Source organism: Aethalodelphis obliquidens, unplaced genomic scaffold (assembly GCF_003676395.1).
Source record: "Aethalodelphis obliquidens isolate GAN/ISIS:26980383/991018 unplaced genomic scaffold, ASM367639v1 scaffold36, whole genome shotgun sequence".
In the NCBI taxonomy this organism is placed as follows: Eukaryota; Metazoa; Chordata; class Mammalia; order Artiodactyla; family Delphinidae; genus Aethalodelphis; species Aethalodelphis obliquidens.
In genome coordinates, this window is record NW_020837980.1 from 5,836,651 (window position 1) to 5,859,194 (window position 22,544).

General features: G+C 40.7%; 1 protein-coding gene and 1 non-coding gene across 2 annotated transcripts; one reads left to right on the forward strand and one right to left on the reverse strand.

The window, feature by feature from the left end:
* Window positions 1-2,040: 2,040 nt before the first annotated feature.
* SMCO2 (single-pass membrane protein with coiled-coil domains 2) lies at window positions 2,041-13,309 on the reverse strand. The gene is made up of 5 exons (XM_027129231.1): window positions 13,182-13,309; window positions 11,210-11,324; window positions 4,472-4,608; window positions 3,449-3,516; window positions 2,041-2,286 (listed from the first exon to the last, which is right to left on the reverse strand). Exons 1-5 carry the CDS (start codon window positions 13,307-13,309, stop codon window positions 2,093-2,095), a joined length of 642 nt encoding a protein of 213 aa, XP_026985032.1. The 3' UTR covers window positions 2,041-2,092.
* On the forward strand, window positions 8,873-8,976 carry LOC113632450 (U6 spliceosomal RNA). The gene has a single exon (XR_003437818.1). It is a non-coding gene; the product is annotated as a U6 spliceosomal RNA (small nuclear RNA).
* Window positions 13,310-22,544: the final 9,235 nt, after the last annotated feature.

Below are 22,544 nucleotides of genomic sequence, written 5' to 3' on the forward strand. Positions count from 1 at the left end.
GCACAAACTACTGGGTGTAAGATAGGCTCAGGGATGTATTATACAACCCAGGGAATATAGCCAATATTTTGTAGTAACTGTAAATGGAAAGTAACCTTTAAAAATTGTATAAATTTTTTTTTTTTGGCCACGCCACGCAGGTTGTGGGATCTTAGTTCCTCGACCAGGGATCAAACCCCTGCCCCCTGCAGTGGAAGTGCGGAGCCCTAATCACTGGACTGCCAGGGAATTCCCCAATTTTTTTTTTAATTAAAGAAAAAAAGGAACATACAAACTGGTTTGTTGAGCAATTTGCTCAACCAAATTTCTTGATTCTGCCTTCTGTCCATGGCTCAAATTTTACTCATGCTGTTATTTTCTCTGAAATGCCTTTTCCCCAATCTCTTCCATGAAAATAGTATCTATCCTTCAAGACCTATTCAATGTGAGGAGAACTGAACTGCATTCCACACCTCCCTTTGTCAACATCCTTCCAACCCCACATCCATCACCCAAGCAAATATCATAACATCCACCCTTACAATATCTACCTCACCCATCAGCTCCTTTTTATCCCCATTCCCACCTCTTTAGCTCACCTGAACCACTGAATGGCCGTTTAACTGATCTCTCACAAACCATCTGCCCACCTACTCCAGTTCATTCTTCATGGTTCTACTAACCTTGCACAGTTCAATTATAACTATTTTTCATATTGCAAATAATGTTCACTATTTCCCCATTACCTACAAAGCTAGGGATAAAAATGCTCCAGTCTGGCTTTCAAAACTACTGTATCAATTAGACTTCCTTTTTAAATACGCTACAGAACCAACTCTGGCTACCTTAAGCAGAAAAAGACATGGGCTAGTTCACAAAATTGAAGTTCCCATCATTTTCCTTCTTTGTATGATGGTTCTCAAAATTCTTATTCTTAGAGAATGTCTGATTCAGCATATCCCCAACTCTTGCTAATAGGAAGACAGGGAACATTCCTTCTTCTTGTTAACAGGAAGACAGGAACAGAGAACAATAGGAAGACTGAAAAGCCACCTATAACTATGCCCACTGAGAAAAGAAAGTTCTTTCAAAGCAAAATCAGGATGCTGTTACCAAAAGGAGAAATGAACAGTAGGGAGCAAGACCCAAAAATGTCCACTACATTCAAAATATGGACCCAGGGCTTCCCTGGTGGCGCAGTGGTTGAGAGTCCGCCTGCCGATGCAGGGGACACGGGCTCGTGCCCCGGTCCGGGAAGATCCCACATGCCGCGGAGCGGCTGGGCCCGTGAGCCATGGCCGCTGAGCCTGCGCGTCCGGAGCCTGTGCTCCGCAACGGGAGAGGCCACAGCAGTGAGACTGCAAAAAAAAAAAAAAAAAAAAAAAAAAAATGGACCCAATTTGACTGAAGTAAAAATGGGGAGGAATTTTGTGCTTTCTTTTCTGAGACATCAGAGGTCAAAATGGGGGAAATAACCACCCATGAAAGCTAATGTCTGATAGTCTCAGTGTCCTTGGGGGTGGGGGAGAAGAGAGGCTAGTGGTTTGAAGGAAATGTTTTTAAAAATGCATGCAGGGACTTCCCTGGTGGCGCAGCGGTTGGGAGTCCGCCTGCCAGTGCAGGGGGTACGGGTTCGAGCCCTGGTCCGGGAGGATCCCACATGCTGCAGAGCGGCTAAGCCCGGGCGCTACAACTACTGAGCCTGCGCTCTGGGGCCCGCAAGCCACAGCTACTGAGCCCATGCACCACAACTACTGAAGCCTGCGCGCCTAGAGCCCGTGCTCCACAATAAGAGAAGCCACCACAATGAGAAGCCCGTCGACACAACTGGAGAAAGCCTGCGCGCGGCAGCGAAGACCCAACGCAGCTAAAAATAAATAAATAAAATAAATAATTTTTTTTTAAAAACGCATGCAAAGATTCAAGATGTCATTGTGAGTCATGAGGATAAAGATAAATTGTTTTCATTTTTTCTGTTATCAACCAATTTCCACATAACTACAATGTCCTTTGCAAAACACCCTATAGTGTTTTTTAAAAAATAAGTTTACCACTGTAATATAAGAACAGCCAGAATTTTATTAGGAAGAAAGTCAGTAGGGTAACAGTATCTTTAGGAGGGTAACAAGTCTTCCACTTCCAAATTCAAGAAAGGGGCAATAATCTCCCGCAGTTCCCACATTCTGCGGCACCCAAGCATTGTAGGGAGCACCTTTTCAAAAATAAACGTAGCATCAAAAAATAGTATGTAACATGAAAGTCCAGTGAAGGTGAGGACATAAACATGAAAATCCTCAGTGCACATTTCTTAGAAGGAAAGAAAAACATCTGTGTTAAGAACATTCTGAAGGATATAGAGAACAAATTAGTGGTTACCAGTGGGGAGAGGGAAGGGGGGAAGGGCAAGATAGGGATAGAGGTTAAGAGACACAAACTAATATGTATAAAATGAATAAGCAACAAGGATATATTGTATATTACAGGGAAATATAGCCATTATTTTGTAATAAATTTTAATGCAGTATAATCTATAAAAGTATTGAATCACTATATTGTACACCTGAAACTAATATAATATTATATATCAGCTATACATCAATCAATTGATAGATGAGTAAACAAACAAACAAATAAATAAAAGAATGCCTAGAGGGGTGGGATAGGGAGGTTGGGAGGGAGGGAGATGCAAGAGGGAAGAGATATGGGAACATATGTATATGTATAACTGATTCACTTTGTTATAAAGCAGAAACTAACACACCATTGTAAAGCAATTATACCCCAATAAAGATGTTAAAAAAAAAAAAAAAAGAACGTTCAGAAGAAAACCGCACTGATGTGACTCCTGGTTCCTCCACCCATGTAGCTCTATAAATTCAAGTAAGTAACTGAATTTCTCTTAAACTCTGTTGACATCTGCAAAAGAAGGAACTTGGAGTAGATGGACCGAAGTCCATCCTAGGGCTGGCACTGGAATTCTAAGATTCTAAAGCCATGAAACAATGAATCCCTGGGTTACTGTGAGGCTCTTTCCTTTGAAATACTCTTCTCACACTCTAGTAGTTATTGCCATCTCTACCTCACTTGGGAGGTATAGGATGCCTATTTGGGAGGAAATAAAGGCGCAGGCAGTTAGATTTTCCTCAGGGTACAAAATACCATGTGACAAGTGGAATTCAGCTCTCTCTATCAACAGTTTTATCCCAGCACCAGACATGCCCTTTTTGTATTTTATTTATTTGCTTTGAAGTCCTTGCATTATTATTTTCTAATTATAAATGTAATACATGATTGGGGTAGAAGATCTGGAAAATCCAGAAGAACACAAAGAACAAAAGAAATGTCACAGATAAGCCAGTTGCTTGCAGATAATTACCTTCTATAACAGGTTTCAGAAGAGCAAACCTAGAGCACAGTTAAAGCTAGCCATGGATCTATGTTGTGACCCAACTCAGTGGATTCCATGAACCTGAGCCAAGTTTCTTGGCATTATTGCCACTGGCTATCTCTTGGCAGTTACACAAATCATTGCTTCTACTTCACACATTTATTAAAGAGCCAATGTTCCTAAAATACTCTATTATGAAGAGACTGTGATGGCTGCCAAGGTGAAGCAGAGATGTTCTGTCCTCAGGGAGCACTAAATCTAGATTTGTTCTTTCTTATGAAAAGAAAAATGACTCACTACCAAAACATATCTAGTAAATAAATACTGTCTTCCTAAATTCCAACATTAATCATCTTCAGAAATGCTAAGCTGGAACATTCTCAAAGAAACACATTTTAACATTAATTTTTAAAAAAAAATTTGTATTTGGCTGTGCCAGGTCTTAGTTGCCGCATGCGGGATCTAGTTCCCTGACCAGGGATCAAACCCAGGCCCCCTGCATTGGGAGTACAGAGTCTTAGCCACTGGACCACCAGGGAAGTCCTAACATTAATTTTTAAAAGAGAAAAATCATTTTTTTCTAAATTACAGAAATGAAAAAACTATAGTCCCATCACATTAATATAATCAGCTAAGTTTTCTTTTTTCTTTCTTACCTTTCCTCCTTTGATTTATTCATTCTTTCTATTTTATTTTAATTTTTGGTTTTTTCTTTTATTTTGTTTTTCTTTGGTTTGTTTCTCTTTTGGTTTAGAATGTGTCCTTCTAGTTTGCCCCTTCTTTCAATGAACACTTCAGGTATGGATGGATTCAGATCTATTTCTTGATACTACTGAATCACTTGATTTTTTTCTTTTTTTTTTTTTGCGGTACGTGGGCCTCTCACTGTTGTGGCCTCTCCCGTCATGGAGCACAGGCTCCGGATGTGCAGGCCAAGCAGCCATGGCTCACGGTCCCAGCCGCTCCGCAGCATGTGGGATCTTCCCCGACTGGGGCACGAACCCGTGTCCCCTGCATCGGCAGGCGGACTCTCAACCACTGTGCCACCAGGGAAGCACTACAAAACATTCTTAAATGTTCCTTCTTGCACGCTCCAGGGCTTACTATTCAGGGATGTTCTCCTTTGAAAACTGCAAAGATGTGGATGCCTGGGGATCTTCCTGTTGAACGTGATCTCTTTCTTGCTCAGCTTGTTCACTCTGCAGGTCCCGGTCATGCCCAGCCTCCAGCTCCAACATATCCTGATAAAGATCATGAAGAAAGCAAAGCAGAACAAAAGGGTTATCACAAGAGGTGGTGGCCCCCCTTCTCTGGGGGCAAGCACATAGCCCCCTCTGAGGCTGGAGTCTTCTGATGCATCTGTGAGGTAGGCTGACATGCCCTCCTGCTCTGTGACAGAGGAAGGCTGGGGCAGGGACATGGAGAGTAGAGAGAACAGATCAGTTTCTTATTGAAATATCTGTGTACATCACTGACCAAGTCAATAGGAATAACATTCACATACCTCTACAAATTGCCTTCATGTACATCATTTCTTTTAATTCTCGTGATAGCCCTGAGGTGGATAAAGGTAGGTACTGAAATCCCCTGGGCCATTCCTATTTAGTGATTTGGTCAAGGTCATATGGTGTAGTGAGTTAAGTGAGGACCCCAAAATGATATGTCCATGTCCTAATACTAGGCCCTGACAATGTGACATTATTTGGAAAAAAAAAAGAAAAAGGGAGGGGTTTTTGCTGAGGTAATTAAGTTAATAAACTTGAGACGAGATTATCTTGGATTACCTGGGTGGGTCCTAAATCCAATGACAAGTGTCCTAATGAGAAACAAGAGGAAACAACATAGAGAAACTTGTGAAGACGGAGGCAGACTGGAGTTTATGCAGCTACAAACTAAGGAATGTCTGGAGCCAGCAAAACCTGGAAGAGGTAAGGAAAGATCCTCCCCAGGAGCCTTCAGAGGGAGCGTGGGCTTGCTGACCCCTTGATTTTGGAATTCTGTCCTCCAGAACTATGAGAGAATACATTTGTGTGTGTGTGTGGTTTTTTTTTTTTTTTTGCGGTACGCGGGTCTCTCACTGTTGTGGCCTCTCCCGTTGAGGAGCACAGGCTTCGGACGCACAGGCTCAGCGGCTATGGCTCACGGGCCCAGCCGCTCCGCGGCATGTGGGATCTTCCCGGACCGGGGCACGAACCGCGTCCCCTGCATCAGCAGGCAGACTCTCAACCACTGCGCCACCAGGGAAACCCTGTGTGTGTTTGGTTTTAAACCACCAAGGCTAATTTGCCATAGCTGCCACAGGAAACCAATCGACATGGCTGGTAAGTATGTGGACTAGAACTTGAACTAGGTTTTCTCATTCCAAAACCATGGAATTGTATTTAGGACTTGGGTTCAGGTTAAAGAATACCTAGTCCCTACCGTTGGCACTCTCACAACCCAGCGTCACCTCACCAATGATGTAGGTTTATCATCACATTTACAGATGAAGAAACCAAGGCTAGATTTTCCAAGTATTACGTGACTCCACTATCTCTTAGCTACCTCTTCATGAATAAAAAGCATCCATAATTTCAATTTCTTTCCACCGTATCTTTGACCAGTATATTCAAAAGCAGCAGAAACGCTGTGATGTAGAGAAAGACACCACACTGGAAATCAGAGGACCAGAGGTCTAAGTCCTGTCCTACTGCTGTGGATGTTGAACAAGTCACTTAACCACTGTAAAGCTCAGCTTCCTGGCCTGTAGTAAGAAAATTGGGCCAGATCATCTCTAGAGTTCTATGTCCAATAATTGATGGTGATATTTCTTATCTTTATCGGTCATTTCATGGTAATGGTTAATATACTGCAAAAGAGTCAAAAGGCAGGAAGTAGACACAAAAAGAGTTTTTAAAATCTGCAGGACCGAACACATAAAGAAATGTGTGTGTTTTTTAAATAACAGACTAAACGTGTACTTGCACGAAATACACAGTCTAAGGGCATTCTTTTCCATTTACATGCAGCTCTTTGAAGAGCTCACATGTCTCCATTTGGATGTTTCCTAGGCACCACAAACTCAGAAAGTAAAAAATGGAACTCATCATATTTCCCCTCTACCTTGTTCGGGTTCCCCACCCTTGCAAATGGTCTCCCTCTCCATCCAGATGCCTCTGCCAGAAACCTGAAAGAAGTTCTTGAATTGCCACGGGAGACATTCTTTTCCCTCTTCATTACCTACGTTATATCCACTTTGTGCATATCCACTAATAATACCTGTCATTTAAATCGGTGTACTTTTTTCCCATCCCCCCAGCATCACTGCTCATGGCATCCCAGACAGGGCCCTGCTTTGAGTCCTCCTCAGTTCTTGACTCCTGTTGATGTCCTGGCTTCCCGTCTGCATCCTGCTCTATCCCTACCTCAGTGTCCTGCCTGCCTGTCATGCCTTTTCCTGCACCCTTCCTCTCTCACAACACAGTTTCTCTTTGGCTTCATTATCTTTACATGTGCTATTCCTTCTTTCTGAAACGCTTTTCTTCCATCCAGCTCATCCTTCAAACCTCAGTTGTCACATCCCCAGTCTTCTCCCTGTACAGCCCTCCCTCCCGTGTACTTCATAGCTCATCTGCTCCTTCTAGGATGGATCTTACACAGCCACGTTCTTGTCTGAGTCCCTCCTAGCGTGTGAGCTCACTGAGGGGAAAGGATTTTATATATATGTATCCTAGCACCTAGGGGATCCTCAGTAAGTGCTTTTAGAATACATAGGCTTCAGAAACAGGCAAATACATTCTGCTTGTGAGAGATGCAAACAAAAGCAGGAAATAGGAAAGTCTGTTCACTGACCTGGCATCCAAAATCGACACTGTATGTAGCAGTGCCAGGGATTAGCAATGTGAAACCAGAGCAAAGTATTCATTTCTAAGTATTTTAGGGGGCTTTGATGGGTAGACATGGCAGCTTTGGCAGTCTGGTTAAAAAGCCTATTTTGTTAATTAACCCAACAATTTTTTCTTTACTCCTCTTAATTCTTTGTCCATTTTCTGGACCTGTCCTTTAAAGCTTTCTCTTATAAAAGACGAAGATAAGATTATACAAAGTAGAGACCTCCTGGTTTGTTTTCAGAGAATAAGAGAATAAGGTGTCTTCCTCAAGAAGTCATATATTTGTCCTTTTGTTAGCAGATAGCCAAATTTTTTAATAATTATTTGTTAATTATGTGATTGCCTATGATTTATTTGTATGTAATTGTAGAATTTTCCATACAAACAGACATAAAGAAATACAATCGTAAATTTTAAAAAATATTTTGTTAAACCGTTATGCCCTGATTTGAAGTTTGTAAGAAATAGTCTATAACAATGCCTTATACCCTGAGAGTGTGGACTATCTGATAAACTCTTCCAGAGTGAATAATTTTATTATCTAATTAGACTTATTCTGTCCTAGGCCAACAAGTGATGATATCACCATTCACTGACTAACAGGATTCAGCAGGGTTCACTGAACCACAAGTACAGGGAAGTTGTCCTGGAAATGTAGGTCTAATGGTAGCAGCCCTTACCTGGAGTCCAGAGACAAGGCCCCTGCAAAGAATCAGATGACACTATTTATAGAGTTACACCTTCAATTCATGTGTTCCCTAAGGTCATCCTTACGATCACCTCAATTTCCCTATTTTCTTTTCCCATCCTAAGACTACTCTTCTAATTCAGTTCCTATTATTCTTTTATTTTAATAACAAGTATCTGTCTGTCTGTCTCTTTCCACTTTTTGTCTTATTATTATCTATACTCCACACGTCTAACTCCATTCCTTCACACCTTCTATCCCCTTCTATTTCTTTTTTTTTTTTCTTTTCCCTTTTTTGCGGTACGCGGGCTTCTCACAGCTGCGGCCTCTCCCGTTGCGGAGCACAGGCTCCTGACGCGCAGGCTCAGCGGCCATGGCTCACGGGCCCAGCCGCTCCGCGGCATGTGGGATCCTCCCGGACCGGGGCATGAGCCCGTGTCCCGTACATCGGCAGGCGGACTCCCAACCACTGCGCCACCAGGGAAGCCCCCTTCTATTTCTCTTGTTTCTTTTTTCCTTACTGCAGAGTCCTTGAAGGTAAAGTCCAGTTTGGGATATTCTTTGAGGACCTTTCCTTCTATGGATTGTAGAGTTAGCCATCCTTGTATCCAAAATGTATTCAAAAGAGCAGTAGACAAAGAGATGAATCCTGAGCTTCCATAGGGGGCTGGATAAGCCTAGGAAGAGGAAATACTCCATCATTTCTGTATGTTTTTCTGACTGGTTGAAATCACCTTCCTCTATAGCCAATAGCCTGGGGAATCTATGGGGAGATCTGCTCATCAATAATAAAAGGGGTCTTGGCCATGCATTTGCTTTCGACTAAATGAAAGCGTAAACCCTCTCCAGGACAATCTCAGGCATTTGGTCCAAATTTCTCCATTCCATGTCAGCTGGGTGACTGAATTTCAGACTGAGAGAGGTTCAGACTGAATTAAGAGTAAATGGGTGCTCACTTCAGCAGCATGTATACTAAAATTGGAACAATATAAGGGTTAGCATGGCCCCTGCACAAGGGTGACATTCAAATTCGTGAAATGTTCCATATTTTTTGTGAAAGTAAAACCATCCCATTTTAAACGGCATCAAGAAGAATAAAACACCTAGGAATAAACTTAGCTAAGAAGAATAAAACACCTAGGAATAAACTTAGCTAAAAAAATTAATGAAAGAAATTGAAGATGATATAAGGAAATAGAAAGATATTCCATGTTCTTGGATTGGAAGAATTAATATTTTTAAAACGGTCATACTACTCAAAGCAATCTACAGATTTAATGCAATCTCTATTATTTAAAATACCCAGGACATTTTCCACATAACGAAAACAAATAATCCTAAAATTTATATGGAACCACAAAAGAACCTGAATTGCCAAAGCAATCCTGAGAAAAAAAGAACAAAGCTGGAGGTATCACCCTCCCAGATTTCAGACTGTACTACAAAGCTACAGTAATCAAAACAGCATGGTACTGGCACAAAAACAGACACACAACTCAATGGAACAGAATAGAGAACCCAGAAATAAACCCACACATCTATGGTCAATTAATCTATGACAAAGGAGGCAGGAATATACAATGGAGAAAAAACAGTCTCTTCAGTAAGTGGTGCTGGGAAAATTGGACAGCTACACGTAAAGCAATGATATTAGAACATTCCCTCACACCATATACAAAAATAAATTCAAAATAGTTTAAAGACCTAAATGTAGGAATGGAAACCATAAAAGAGAACATAGGCAGAACACTCTTTGACATAAATTGTAGCAATATATTTTTTTGGATATGTCTCCTAAGGCAGAAGAAATAAAAGCAAAAATAAACAAATGGGACCTAATTAAACTTAAAAGTTTTTGCACAGGAAAGGAAATCATCAACAAAACGAAAGAACAACCTACGGAATGGAAGAAAATATTTGCAAATGATATGATCGATAAAGGATTAATATCCAAAATATATAAGCAACTCAATATCAAAACAAACAAACAACCCAATCCAAAAATGGGCATAAGACCTGAATAGACATTTTCCAAAGAAGACATACAGATGGCCAATAGGAACATGAAAAGATACACAACATTGCTAAATTATTAGAGAAATGCAAATCAAAACAACAATGAGATATCACCTCACAACTGTCAGAATGGCTATTATCAAAAAGTCTACAAATAACAAATGTTGGTGAGGATATGGAGAAAAGGGAACCCTTGTACATAGTTGGTAAGAATGTAAATTAGTGCAGCCACTATGAAAAACAGCATGGAGGTTCCTCAAAAAACTAAAAATAGAACTATCATACAATCCAGCAATTCCACTCCTGGGTATATATCCAGAAAAAATGAAAACACTAATTCAAAAAGATACATGCATCTCAATATTCATAGCAGCACTATTTATAATAGCTAAGATATGGAAGCAACCTAAGTGTCCATGAGCATGAATGGATAAAGAAGATGTTGTATATATATATATATATATATATATATATATATATATATATATACACACAATGGAGTACTACTCAGCTGTAAAAAGAATGAAACTCTGCCATCTAAAGCAACATGAATGGATCTACAGAATATTATGTTTAGTGAAATAAGCCAGAGAGAGAAAGGCAAATACTGTATGATATCACATGTGGAATTTAATAAACAATACAAACAAATGTATATAGCAAAACAAAAAGGGACTCACAGATGTAGAAAACAAACTAGAGATTAACTGAAAGGGGGAGGTACAAATTAGGGGTAAGGGATCAAGAGATACAAACTACTATGTATAAAATAGATAAGCAACAAGGATATATTGTATAGCACAGGGAATTATAGCCAATATCTTATAATAACTTTTAATGCAGTATAATCTGTAAAAATACTAAATCACTATACTGTACATCTGAAATTAATATAATATTCTAACTCAGCCATACTTCATTTAAAAATGAGTAAATGGATCTCTCTAATGCATCTATTGGAAGACAATCTGCAATCAGGGGGCAATTCTACATACAGTAATTTGCTCTGAGGTAAAAAATGTCACAGTTATTTCACAAATCCCAAGGACAAAAATAAGGTAATGCACAATTCTTTGTATGGGAATACTAGTAAGTCCCTTGTGTAATAACAGCAGGCTTCAGAGGAGAGAATGCCTCCATCTTGATTTTAAGCCCTGAACATCTCACACCTATTATGAGGAAACCTTGTGATAATATCCTTGCTGCTTTGAGATATGAAATATGAAGTTCCTCTCTTCACCCACTGTGACATTTAAGTCTGTCCCTTACCCATTTTTTAGTCTCCAAATCATGAAGGAAGTCAGTTTCAGAGTTTTCAGAGAAAATGTCCTCATCATCTGATCTGTCCAAGATGTGGTCCATTTTGGTAAATTCCCTTAGCAAACTGTAAGGCACACAACTGAAAAAGATACTGTTATTATGTCTTCGGTCTATAGCTTAGGCCTGCCCTAAACTTCTCTAGAGGGAGAACACTGGATCTTTCCGGCCCCAAAGAGCACCTGGTACTCTTGTACTGATTTCATTCTGTGTGAATAATGTCTAGTGTAGTGCATTACACGAGATAGGACTAGAGAGGCTGGATAAATATTTGTTGACTGAATCAATAAATGATTCAAAGTGAGATTCTGAATTCTGAAGCCATTGCAGCTCTTTGTGTGTATATGCAAATGCGTGTGTAAAATAAACAAATAATAAATAAATATGCTTCTTTAAAAAGTAGAGTTAAAAAAGTGTCATATGCTTCAAAGGAAAGGAGTAAGTCTGTGCTACCATCATGATTTCTAGACCCAAGACGTCCTCCTCCCAACATTTACTAGTTTCTTCTTTATTCTTCCACAGAGATTCTATGCATAAATAAGCAGCTATGTTTATATAAATATATACATGCCTTTTAAAATACAAATGAGAGGATATTATCTTGGAGTCCATTTCATATTAATACCTATAGAGCTGCCTCTTTTTAAAAATTGTTATATGGTATTCTATCATGAGGCTACATCATAATTTGCTAATCAGTTCTTTATTAATGTTTATGTACACTGTTTCTAATCAAATGCTACTGCAAACAATGCTGCAGTGAATATCCCTACATATCTGTGTGCATATGTACAAGAGTCTCCATTGGATAACACTAAAAATAGAATTGCTGGGTCAATAGATACGTATATTTTAAATTTTTGATAGATTTTACCAAATTATGCTTTGAAGAGGTTAAATCCATTTACACTTTCAGCAAAAATGATGAGACCGCCTGTTTTCCAACTCCTTTTCTAAAACCATGTGTTAGAAAAGGTTTTGATCTTCGCCAATCTCGTATGTTTAAACTGGTATCTCACTATAGTTTTAATCTCTTTTTATGAGTAAGGTTGAGCATCTTTGCCCGTACGTATAAAACTCATTTGTACTTCCTTTGCTATGATAATCCCTTGCCCATTCCCTATTGGACTATTGTTATTTTGCTGGGCTGCATATATGTGTATAGCTGTGCACACACACACTCACACACTCAAGTATACTTTTAAATGAATTGCAATATACTTGTGATGGAGGCCTAAGGCAGTGGTTTCCTATCTGTGGGTCTTGAACCCTGAGTTGGGGGACATTCTATACCTACCCTGATAGACAGTGGTCCTGGAAAGTATATAGATTTCTATAGATTCAATAAATACTGCTGAATGTTTCCAAATGTATATGCTACTGTTATTAATAAATTATAAATGGATTTAAAAACATCCTTGATATCATAGTAGCTTTTTTGACATATGAGGGGTTCTGGAAAATCTTTTCCTTTAGAAAAGTTCTTCCAATTTAAAAAGGTTGTTAACCATTGGTTTGTATTAGTATACATTTTTATCATGTATTAACAAATGCATAAATACTTAACAAATATTTATATGAATGTGTGTTTCCTCTACTCTAGAAACCATGTTAAATGGTTTATATCTTTAGCAGGTGAAGATGATGAAGGAACAAAACAATCAACGTTTTTTCACAAATTGAGACGAGCATCTTGACCATTCCTATTCAACTGTTATCTGCCTAATTTATGACCATAGGTCCCTTGACTATCCCACAGGACCTACCACACTAGATATTCGTGAGATCAAAATTAGAAGCATTATAGAGAAGAATGTCAACCCCAACCCTGAACCTGGAAATCTCGTCATGCGGTCCTACCAGGCTGAGGAAGTCTCCAGACAGGACCCCAGAAACTGCCCCTGGGAGCTCAGCCCTGACTTACTTCTGCATTGCACCTTCAGCCACATCGATGTTTTGGAGAAAGCCATTGTTTTCCTCTGTCAATTCTTGCTCCTTCCCAGCTAGCTTCATCTGCAGAAGCATCTTGACACTTAGCTTCGTGAGAGCCATTTCTTCAGCACTGCAGGGGCAATGGTATATTTCTTTCTATTTGTAAATTGATGTTTGTTTTACTCTTTTCCTATCGTTGACAATTATTTCTAATTTCTCACTGCTGTAAACAATATAGTAATGAATATATTTGTTTAGGAATTTTCAGTGCATTTCAGTGCATTCAGTGTATTACTTACTTAGAATACTTCCCTAGAAGTGGAACTCCTAGTAATATGATATACTGATTTTTAAGGATTTAGAAAAATATTCCCAAATTACTTTCCTAAAGGTTCAACCAATATATATTACTGGCAGCTGTGTGTGAGAAGAGGCACCTTCATTTCAGTCTGATAGGCAAGTGTTAGCTGCAGAGCAGAGAATTGAATTGTTAAGAGTATTTAAGTACTGTAGTGAGAAAAATAATAGTAAAAGGAAATAGGAAAGAAGGTAGAAAAGGGTGAGACAGGTTCTAGGAAGCTCATATGAAAAGCCATAATAAAGGGTCCATGCGAAATATAACTTGTAGTAACTAGCAGAGATCAGAGGTGGTACCCAGCCTTAAACAGAAAGAAACCTTTTCCTTTGTGCACTCAACTAACTATAATAAATTGTCACTGGAGGGTGGTCTGGTCCCCAGGACCCTGTGGGACAGAATCCCTGAGGGACAGAGGGGACGGTAGACTGACAGGAATGGAAGTGATTAGCAGGGATGGTCCTAGAAGAGTGATTATGGCTGCGATTAGAAACAGAGGGAAGGAGAGGCACTGGGAACCACAGAGATACTGGAATCTTCTGAGCAACCAAGGGCCCGGCCTATCACTCTGCGGCAAAATTGAGCTTTATCTTTGACCTGTGTGGGGATCCACAGTGGATGTTGTTCAAAGGGGACCCCTGTGAAGTTGAAGCAGCAGAAAAAGGCCAGAACCTTGAGCGCAACAAAAAAGAATAAACCTTTGATCTCTTTCAGGAAGGACACTGTGACCTGCCCGATCTCATCACAGCTCCCATCCAGACAGTCCGTCTGTATCCTGAAGCATTACTAACACAATTCCAAGCTCTGAAAGACAATGACCACTGAGATCTACCTAGTCTCTTTCCTGTCCGAAAATTAGAATCCTGTACAAATAATAAGGTTTCCTTATTTTGGTAACTTTTTGACATCCTAATGGCTTCCATTGGGTGATTTAAAAGGAAAATCTATTCTTCTCAATTCAGGTAGCTACACAAATTCTGCCTCCATACATTTCCTCACATTTCAAATAACAGAATCCTAATGATGGCTTATGTTTGTGCGGCTCCTAATAAATTACACAGTGTTTCTCACGTATGTCCTTATTCAGTTCCCACGACAACATGGTGGGGAAGGTATTAGCCCCATTTTCTGTGCACGTTGACCAAGGCTCTGGGAGTTCGCATGATGTACTTAGCAAAGCCAGGACCCAGAACTCCCATATCCTCACAGCTACTCATAAGGGATTTCTTCCCCATCCTAAAGATGATCTAGATGAAGGCTCTGCAATAAAACTTTCTGTGATGATGGACATGTTTTCTACACTGTTCATTTCAGTAGCACAAGCCACCTGTGTCTACTGAGCACTTGAGATGTAACTAATGCAACCGGGGAATTGAATTTTTAATTTAATTGAAATACATTTAAATTTAAATAGCCACCTGTGGCAAATGGCTACCATATTGGACAACTCAGAATTTTCTAGACCAGGGATCGGCAAACTATAGTCCACAGGCCAAGTTCATCCTGCCATCTGTTTCCGTAAACAACATTTTATTGGAACACAGCCATACCCATTCCTTCATGTATTGTCTGTTACTGCTTTGGTGCTGCAATGACAGAATGGAATGGTTGCAAGACAGACCTAAATTTGGCATGCAGAGCTTAAGATATTTACTATCTTGCCCTTTACAGAAAAAAAAATAAAAGTTGCCAACCCCTGTTCTAGACCATCACTTTTTTCTATGAAGCTTTTTCTATGGGTGTTTGCTACAATGAATCAACTGAATACATTGAATAAGAGCTTGGATTTTGAAGAGTCAGGCTGAGTTCGTATCACAGCATCAACACGCAGCAGCTGGGCCCAATCTTAAGGTTCTAGGTCTTACATTCCTCATCTGTAGAATGGGGTTTAACACAGTGCAAAAGCTGGGCAATGGTATCTATCTATTTATAACAGTAGGAATGGGAGCTATTGTAAGGTTTCTTTGGCTTCAAATATTACAAATAATAATAATATGCTTACACACGTGCAGCACCTTCAGTTTAAGAGGCACTTTCACTAAGTTGTTTCTTTGATCCTCACAGCTACCCTGTATAGTCAGTCAACCAAGGCAGATCCTATTACCTCGATTTTTTTAGATGCAGAAACTGACACTCAGAGATGATCCATGATCTGCCCAAAGTTTTATTGCTAGAAAATGGTAGAAACAGGATTTCAACCTGCCAACCTCTGGCTACAAGTTTTGCAGTCATCCTACCATTAAACATAAATCTGATACCCAATATGTTTTAATGGATTGGTTAGCAGCCTTCTTACCTCAAAACAAGCCATCTTTTGAAGCTAACTTTTGACTAGTTATGTAGTGTGGATCTTTGCTATTCAAAGCACGGTCTGTAGATCATCAGTATAAACTGGGAGCTTTTGCTAAACACACAGAATCTCAGGTTCCACCCTAGACTCACTGCATCAGCCTCTGCATTTTCGCAAGATCCCAGGTGATTCCTAGTCATATTAAAGTTTGGAAGTGCCTGCACTCTAGGCCTCGTCAGCTAGAATCTGTCTTCTTCTCCTTCCTACATCCCATCTCTTCATTCCTATATGTTTACACTATGGGCCTCTAGGACTGTTAGGTACAACTGAATGGATCCCTCCTCCTTCCACCCGCACCTCATCAAAACCTTTAAAATTACAAATTTGGAGAAGCGTTAGTCAAAAGGAACAGATCAACTGTTTTAAAAGACAACCGATGAAATCTCTAACTTACATTTTGTGAGCATTTCCTCTAGGCCAGACCACCCAGATAACCTTCTTCAGTACCTGTTAGCTGGACAATTTGAGATATCAGAAATTTTAAAGCATGGTTCCAAGAATCAGGGATTTGGTGTCCCCCTGGCCCTGGCAAGGTTATAATGTGCAGGTATGGCTGTGAAATTGTATATACCTGGTGATATCCTTGCTCTTCCCAATTTGGTGATCACAAATACCTTTAAGTTCAGTGCGGTAGACTAGAAACAGTCAAGTTTCCCTGGAAAATTCTGGTGATGCCTCCTTTCCCCAGCGCCAAAGGCAGAGAGGAGGCCATTGACGAGGGTGCACACTTCGGCAGGTGAGTTTGCAGTTGGACTCGCCCTCTCTGACCTTCTACTTGGAATGTGGCACACGTGACCCTTCAACCCCCCCTCTCACAAGGTTCCAGGTACGCAGTGCTCTCTCGCTTTTCTTTTACCTGCATCTCCAGCCTGTCTCCCATCTTCCTTGCTTCTCTTGCTAACTTTCTGGAAACAGAATCCTTCCCCCGCCCCAACCCTCTGTCCATCATCTACTGGCCTCTGACAGGAGGCTCTGGGAGGCTCTTCCCACCTCGGCTTCTCCCATGCCTGCCCTTTCATCTCCTTGCCTGAACAAAGCATCTGAGACCTTCTACGAGGGAGGACAGGACTTCACCTACTCCTTCCCCCCTCAGCAGGAATGAGGAAGCAGCTGATCATGTTGCAAACCAGGGCTGCTCCTACTTTACGGCTCGGTCACCTACCCGCCTTTGCCTACCACATTCACAGCCCACTCTCACTTCTTCCAGGACTTCAGTGCTAAGTTCACATTTCCCTCTGTACCTCATCTTCTCCCCTCATTCTCCAGGAACTCAGCACCTAGGCGAGGGGCCTAACATTCTGACTTTACAGATTCTCAGTCCCTCAACTCTTAAGGCTTTCTCCTTCACCTACCCAAATTATTCAGCAGCACGGAGATGAAATACAGAACGTTTTTTCATACATATAAACATTAGAGTTAGATCAGTGTTGGAAACCTGGTTTTGCCATTTATTAGTTATTTGATTTGCAGCAAAATTTAATTTTTTGTCTGAAAAATGGGTTTGATAATACCTGCCTAATTGGTGTGTCGAGAAGATGAAGGTAATAGTGTAAAGAAGGAGTTTAGGGTCGAGCTGGACGATTGCTAGTGATCCCGCCAGAATGTGGGCTCCATGAAGACAGGAGTGTTTGTGTGTTGTGTTGACTGCTGTACCCACAGCACTAGAAGAGTGGCTGGCACATAATAGGTGCTCAGCAAAATTTTGTCAAAGGAATGGGACGAATGCGCATAAGGTGGCCATGATTTTTATGGCAACAAATTAGGTCTTGTCATCACCCTGAGCATTTCCTCAGATAGACGCTCAATCTGAGATGTCTCACCTCCCTCCTGGGCTTCCCTATGCTCTCTTCCTAGCGGGGAACCCAGACTCCCTCGCTTTGCCCCCCCCACCCCCCACCCCCAGTGCCTGCCGGGCTAAGCTTCAGCCTTGGGTACCTGTCCCATATCAGGACTAGGCTCCTAGCTTTTGTTGTCCCAGGTGACCTCATGTTTCTTTAGGAAAAATCACAAGATTCTTACGAGAGGTTCCACCACAATTTAATAACGACAGCAACAATAATATCTAACACTTATGAATGTTTCCTGATGTACCAGGCACTCTTCTAAGTGTTAACATATATGACCTAATTTAATTCTTACCACCTTCCAAACAGGGGGGGTTCTGGGATTCAAACCCAAACCTGCTCAATCTGGCTCCAGGGACCATGTCCTTAAGCGCCCCTGTACACGACTATTTTTCTCAGTATTACTCAGCAAAACTGTACGCATCTCTTGTTGCTTCCCAAACACGTGGGCCCCAGCAGCTGTTTCCTGTCTCGCTCCGTTCCTTTCCCACTGCCAGGCTCGCTCCCAAACGCTGCCAGCTCCCTCCGCCAGCAGTGACCCAGCCTCTGCATTACTGCACTGATGGAGGCCACATGATGGGAATCTCCTCTCCACCACCAGACAGCTCCTCGGTGTAGTGCTTCTCCATTCAGAACACACCATGTTTCCCTCATCCTCTCCCACGGCCCTTCTAAGCTCCGAGAAAGTTCTTTTCACTCTCCTTCCTCAGGCTCCCTGGAAGACCCTTGTTTGTTTGAGGGGGAGGGTGGGATCCTATTCCATCAGGATCAATTCCCTTGCAATTTCAAAAACTCTTTTTGAGCTCCACTTCAGGCATCCCACGAAGAAGCTCACAATTTCTTTGAGGAAACAGACATCTTCTTACGTCTTCTCACATCTTCAAGTTCTGCCTCTGTCCTATCACTTTGCCTCCGTGTGCAAACCACGTCCTATTTCCCCTCTTGTAGGAAAATATCCTTCATCCTGTATATTTGAGCTACGATCTTTTATGTCTCTTTCCTTTTAACAAAAATTTCTCAACATTTCAGAGACTGTATGTTGCTCATTACATATTCTTACGCTAAATGCTTTCAGTATGGCTTCTTGTTTGCAAGGTTTTTGTTAGTTTGTTTGTTGCTTAGTTTTCTATTTTTAGAGGCTTTGATTTTTGGTGGGGTGAAAATAGTACACTTTGTTTCTCACACTCATTTGACTCCACCAGAGCTGCTTCTGAGCTCAAAGCACTGTGTCTCATGGACCACACTTTGGGAAACCCTTTTATAAGATCACAGATACTGTAAGTAAAGTTCCAGGCACACAGGAAGCTCTCCTAAACAGCAGCGACCACAATCATAGGGCGTCCCCACTGTTGCATCTTGGAATTCTTGACCTTGGCAGTTTTCTTGAACGACTTCTTCTTGTCCACTGTCATAATCTCTAGGTGCTCAGAAATAGGCTTTCTCCCAGGCCTCAGCGAGGTCTAACCCCAGCATCTGTCCCATCCAGCGAGTTTTGGTCCCAGCTTGTCCCCACTGCCTGTCACCAGGCCACCCCCAGCCCAGCGAGTCCTGAGAGGTGGCCTTAGTATCAAGAAGGATGTTGGATTCCTGTGAAAACCCTAAGTCCTGTATATGTTGGCAAAAGGCCTCACTGAGGGCCCAGAGATTTCAGGACTAAAAGCTAGAGACGAGTGAATATGTGTTTATGTATGTTCCCAAAGGAATAGGAACTTTTAACGAGCACCTTTCCTTGGCGGGTTCTGCAATATTTTCATTTACTAACATTGTTGTGAAGCCAGCAGTTAGTTCACCGAATCTGCTTTGAATGTGCCTCTTTTCAAACTTTGCCAGGACAGAGAGATCCCTGCAAGCTACTTCATGTCTCTGAGCTTCCCTTTTTTCATCAACAAAATGGAAGAACGTCGACCTTGAAGGCTTATTGTGAGTAGGAAGTGAAATGCTGTGTATAAAGCAGCTGGTACAGTCCCTGGAGCACAGTGGGCACTAAAAATGAGAAGTGACGGCCTGAAGGAATAGAATACGTAAAACCACATGTGAAGGTCTTGGTCACACAAGGAGAACATTGCTTGGGATGAGGAGAACATTACTCATTCTGCATCTGGGAAGCCCCTGGCTTCCAGCCCTTTGATAAAATGATAAAGTCACTGTTTTTAAGGATACTGAGTTGAAAGAGAGAAAGGGCATAAGAAGGAGAGGGAGGAAAACTGTGTTTTGCCTGAGGTTAAGGAAAGATCTTGGAAGCCCAAACTCTCCATTAGACCCTAAACAAGAGTGATGTCAGAGTTGGAACTGTATAGAAATTGCTAGGGAGCTCGTAGAGAGAGAAAGATTAGGGAAAGTAGTGCCTGCACCTCCACAGATATTTAGGAATCAGTATCTGTGTGAAGTTCCCTTATGTGGTGGTAACAGCATCCTCACCTCTCTTATCAAATATTCATCAGCTGGTTATTGAATCTAGGACAATGTGCTAAAGAAGGCAAGGGATAAAAGGATGTGCAAGACAGTCTTTACTTCAGTTTAGAAGAAGGTAAATGACAACAACAGTCAGTATATGTTGAATGGCAAATGTTGAGCGGCAAATATAGGATTGCTACAGGATCGCGGCGATAAGGGATTATTGGATGGATGCCTACATGGGGGTAGGACAGCTGTTCTAATACTTTTAGAGAATTTCACACAGTGAGTATGACTTTAATATTATTCAGATAAATGAAGAGTAGGGAAGAAAATCTTCCAGGGAATGGGAACTGTCTTAAATGCCAACATAAAAGTTCGAACTTAAATAGGACTTGATGAGGAGATAGTTTTTCTGACACATTTCATTGTATTTTATTCAATTATAATTTAATTGGTGTTTTAACCTATTAAATAGGAAAGAAGGCAATGGCAAAAGGCATTTATGTCAATATGTATTTATAGCCATATCTATATTTTTACTTTACGTAGATAATTTGCAGTATGTTCACCCAAAGGTTAAAAGAGGCTATTTTGGAGGGGTGGACATTTTTGTGATTTTTATGTGCAATACAGATTTCAAAAAAGAGAAGAGAAAGGAAGAAAGGCAGGAAGGCAGACAAAGCCACTGGCAATGGGGAATTAGTATTCCCATGAAAGGGCGTGACATGAAACAGTCATGCTGTAGGAACACAACCGTTTCAGGCAAGGTTTAAGAAAGGAATGTATGGCTTCTAAGCAAGCTGGTAGAAGAGGAAACAGTGGTTTGGGGGCACTGGGGTGGGTTTTCCAAGACAAGCCTTGTGAAACTCATTTCACTTATTTTTGCAGGACAGAGATGCCATTAGTCTCTCCTGCACACAAAAATCTTCTCTCAAACATTTTAAACAATGCAATTGACGTAAAATGAGAAAAAGGGGATCATTGTGGAAGCCCATATCAGTAAACCATGAGAAGACAATTTAATTTTTCTGCTAATGCAAAAAAGAAAAAAAAAAGGAGGTAGAACACATGAGCCCATGTATTGGCAGAAATCATCAGTCATTTGAAGCTGTGATTTCAGGACCTGGGTGCTGACGGCTGCTCAGAACTCTGGCTGAGGCTGACTTCCAAGGCTCCATCCCCCTCAACCCCCAATCCCCCAACCCCCTACCATTGGTTGGCTAGTGAGTGATGCTGATACTTTGAAAGCACGAAGAAGACTCTTGGAACTCGGAGAGTGTCTAATCTACTGTCATGACCGACTACATAATTTATGGGGCGCAGTGAAAGTGAAAATATGGGGCCCCTTATTAAAAATTATTAAGACTGTCAAGACAGCAACAGAAGAACACTAAATGAAGGGTGGGGCTCAGGTAACTGCGCAGATCTCAAGCCTTTGAAGCTGGTTTGTAATGAAGCCCGTGCTGATTTCAGGTTTCAGATATGTTGGTATTTTACTTCAAAGTTAGGAGGGGAAAGGTTTCTCCTGCTAGAAAAAAAACAGCGACAACAAAAGACAGAAGGAAAACAACTGACTTCAATCCTTTTATTTCCTACTTTAAAGAATATTGTTAAAAATCACAAAATGAAAACAGTTTAATGTTATAAGAATTAAAACACTATAAAAATATGCAGACTAAAAATTTTGCCTTACAATCCCATTTCTCTCCTCAGAGGTTACGTATCAATATTTTGATCTGTATTCTCCCAGATACTTATCTATTCATATCTACATTACATATTCAGATACTTTTTAATATAACATTACTGTGCTGATACTGCATATTCTGTCCTATAACTTGCTTTTTCCCTCAATATCTTAGAACTTTCCATGTCAGTCTTATACATCTTCCTCATTCTTTTTAATCGTTGTATAATATTTCATACTATGGATTACCATAAAGTATGTAAACCATCCATTTCCTCCTATTCCTGAATATTATTTTATTTTCAGTTGGGGGATTGTTGCTTTTATAATAAACAACTCTACAATGAATGTCTGTGTCCATGCCTCTTTTTGTACAGCTCAGGGGCACTGCAATTCACAAACCTGCAGAGTTATAAAGGACAACTATCGTCCAAAAATATATTGAGGTAAGGCTACGAAGAGGACTTGAAAGCAAGGCAGAATTGCAGGAAACAGATTTCAAGAGGTAGATTGGAGTTGCTTTTAAAGCATATGAAAAGCGGCAGAACTTCGACAATGATGCACTTGGCCAAAAAGGGCATATGCGTTTTTTCCTGAATATATTCAGAGTATTTTTCTTGGATACATAACCTATAAGTGGATTTGCTGGCTTGAGAGGAATTGAGATGCAAAAAAACCTACCCCATGGCACACAAGGTTTTTTTTAAATAAATTTATTTATT